At 42.5% G+C, this 1477-nt stretch overlaps 1 protein-coding gene across 1 annotated transcript; it reads left to right on the top strand.

The window, feature by feature from the left end:
* The first annotated feature begins 203 nt into the window (after nt 1–203).
* On the top strand, nt 204–1133 carry LOC140516882 (olfactory receptor 2W3-like). The gene has a single exon (XM_072627741.1). The coding sequence runs from the start codon at nt 204–206 to the stop codon at nt 1131–1133; it is 930 nt and encodes a 309-aa protein (XP_072483842.1).
* The last annotated feature ends 344 nt before the right edge of the window (nt 1134–1477 follow it).

The following is a 1477-nucleotide window of genomic DNA, read 5'->3' as shown; positions in this document are numbered from 1 at the left end:
GTTAGTCACAAGAAAACGTGATCAAGTTAGAGTTATGGCATCTCTTCCAGAGTTCTTTAAACATAAGTGAGCTCATTATTTTTCCTAATTTAACTCTAAAGATGAATTTCTCAAACAATTTCTCATCCAGAAATTCTTTGAGTCCCAGGAGAATCATTCTAATTTCTTTCGTTTTTATAGATGACATGTATTGAACAATTACAATGAGAGTCAATGGAAGCTCCCTAGAGAGATTTATTTTGCTCGGTTTCTCAGATCGACCCAGACTAGAGTTGGTCCTCTTTGTGGTGGTTCTGATCTTCTACCTCCTGACTTTAGTAGGCAATGCCATCATCATACTGGTCTCCCGCCTAGACCCCCATCTGCAGATACCAATGTACTTCTTCCTTACCAACCTCTCCTTTCTAGACATCTGTTTCACCACAAGCTCTGTTCCCCAGTTGCTCTTTAACCTTGGTGGCCCAGACAAGAGCATCAGCCATACAGGTTGTGCAGTCCAGCTTTTTATGTTTCTAACATTAGGTGGCACTGAATGTATACTTTTGGCTGTCATGGCCTATGACCGCTTTACTGCCATCTGCAAACCTCTCCACTACATGGTTATTATGCATCCCCAGCTTCGTTTGCAGCTGGTGGCCACTGCCTGGCTAAGCGGCATTGCCAACTCCCTGGCCATGTCCCCTGTGATGCTGACACTGCCCCGATGTGGACGACATGAAATTGACCACTTCCTTTGTGAGATGCCAGCCATGATCAAGATAGCATGTGTGGATACTACACTCATTGAAAGTGCAGTGTTTGTCTTGGCCAGTTGCTTTACTCTTCTGCCACTGTCCCTAATTTTGGTCTCTTATGGGTACATAACACGAACGGTTGTCAGGATCAAGTCAGCGGATGGACGCAGGAAGGTCTTCAACACCTGTGGATCCCACCTCACTGTGGTCTCCCTCTTTTATGGAAACATCATCTATATGTACATGCAGCCAGGGAACAATTCATCCCAGGACCAAGGCAAATTCCTTACTCTCTTCTACAACTTGCTTACTCCTAGCCTCAATCCCCTCATCTATACCCTGAGAAACAAGGAAGTAAAGGGGGCACTCAGAAGACTGATGTGGAAAGAGAGAGGCTAAAAGGTTGAATGATCACAAAAGAGATCATATCCTGAAGGTTAAGTCCAATGACAGATACTGGATAAGGTCTTCACTTAGAATCCACTGTATGTTTATCCTGAAAGCTATTTGAGAATGGCAAAAATTCCTGACAATATGATTTTTGTTTTGTTAAATAGGTCTGTGAGCAAGCCCTATAATGATTTATTTTTTCCTCCTAGCCTTATGAGGTATTACTTCATAAAAAGAACTTAAGGATTAGAGATCTAAATCTAAAAGAACCTATCGAAACATGCCTCCTCATAGACTTAAGAAACTGAGGCCCAGTGAGAGTAAATGATATACCTAAGGTTACACATCAGTGT

The sequence above is a fragment of the Notamacropus eugenii genome (assembly GCF_028372415.1).
Source record: "Notamacropus eugenii isolate mMacEug1 chromosome 2 unlocalized genomic scaffold, mMacEug1.pri_v2 SUPER_2_unloc_1, whole genome shotgun sequence".
NCBI lineage: Eukaryota > Metazoa > Chordata > Mammalia > Diprotodontia > Macropodidae > Notamacropus > Notamacropus eugenii.
This window is presented reverse-complemented; position numbering and strand designations above follow the sequence as displayed.

Bases quoted from the DNA above. Each gene is read 5' to 3' on its own strand.
- LOC140516882 (XM_072627741.1), top strand. From the start codon at position 204: ATGAGAGTCAATGGAAGCTCCCTAGAGAGATTTATTTTGCTCGGTTTC.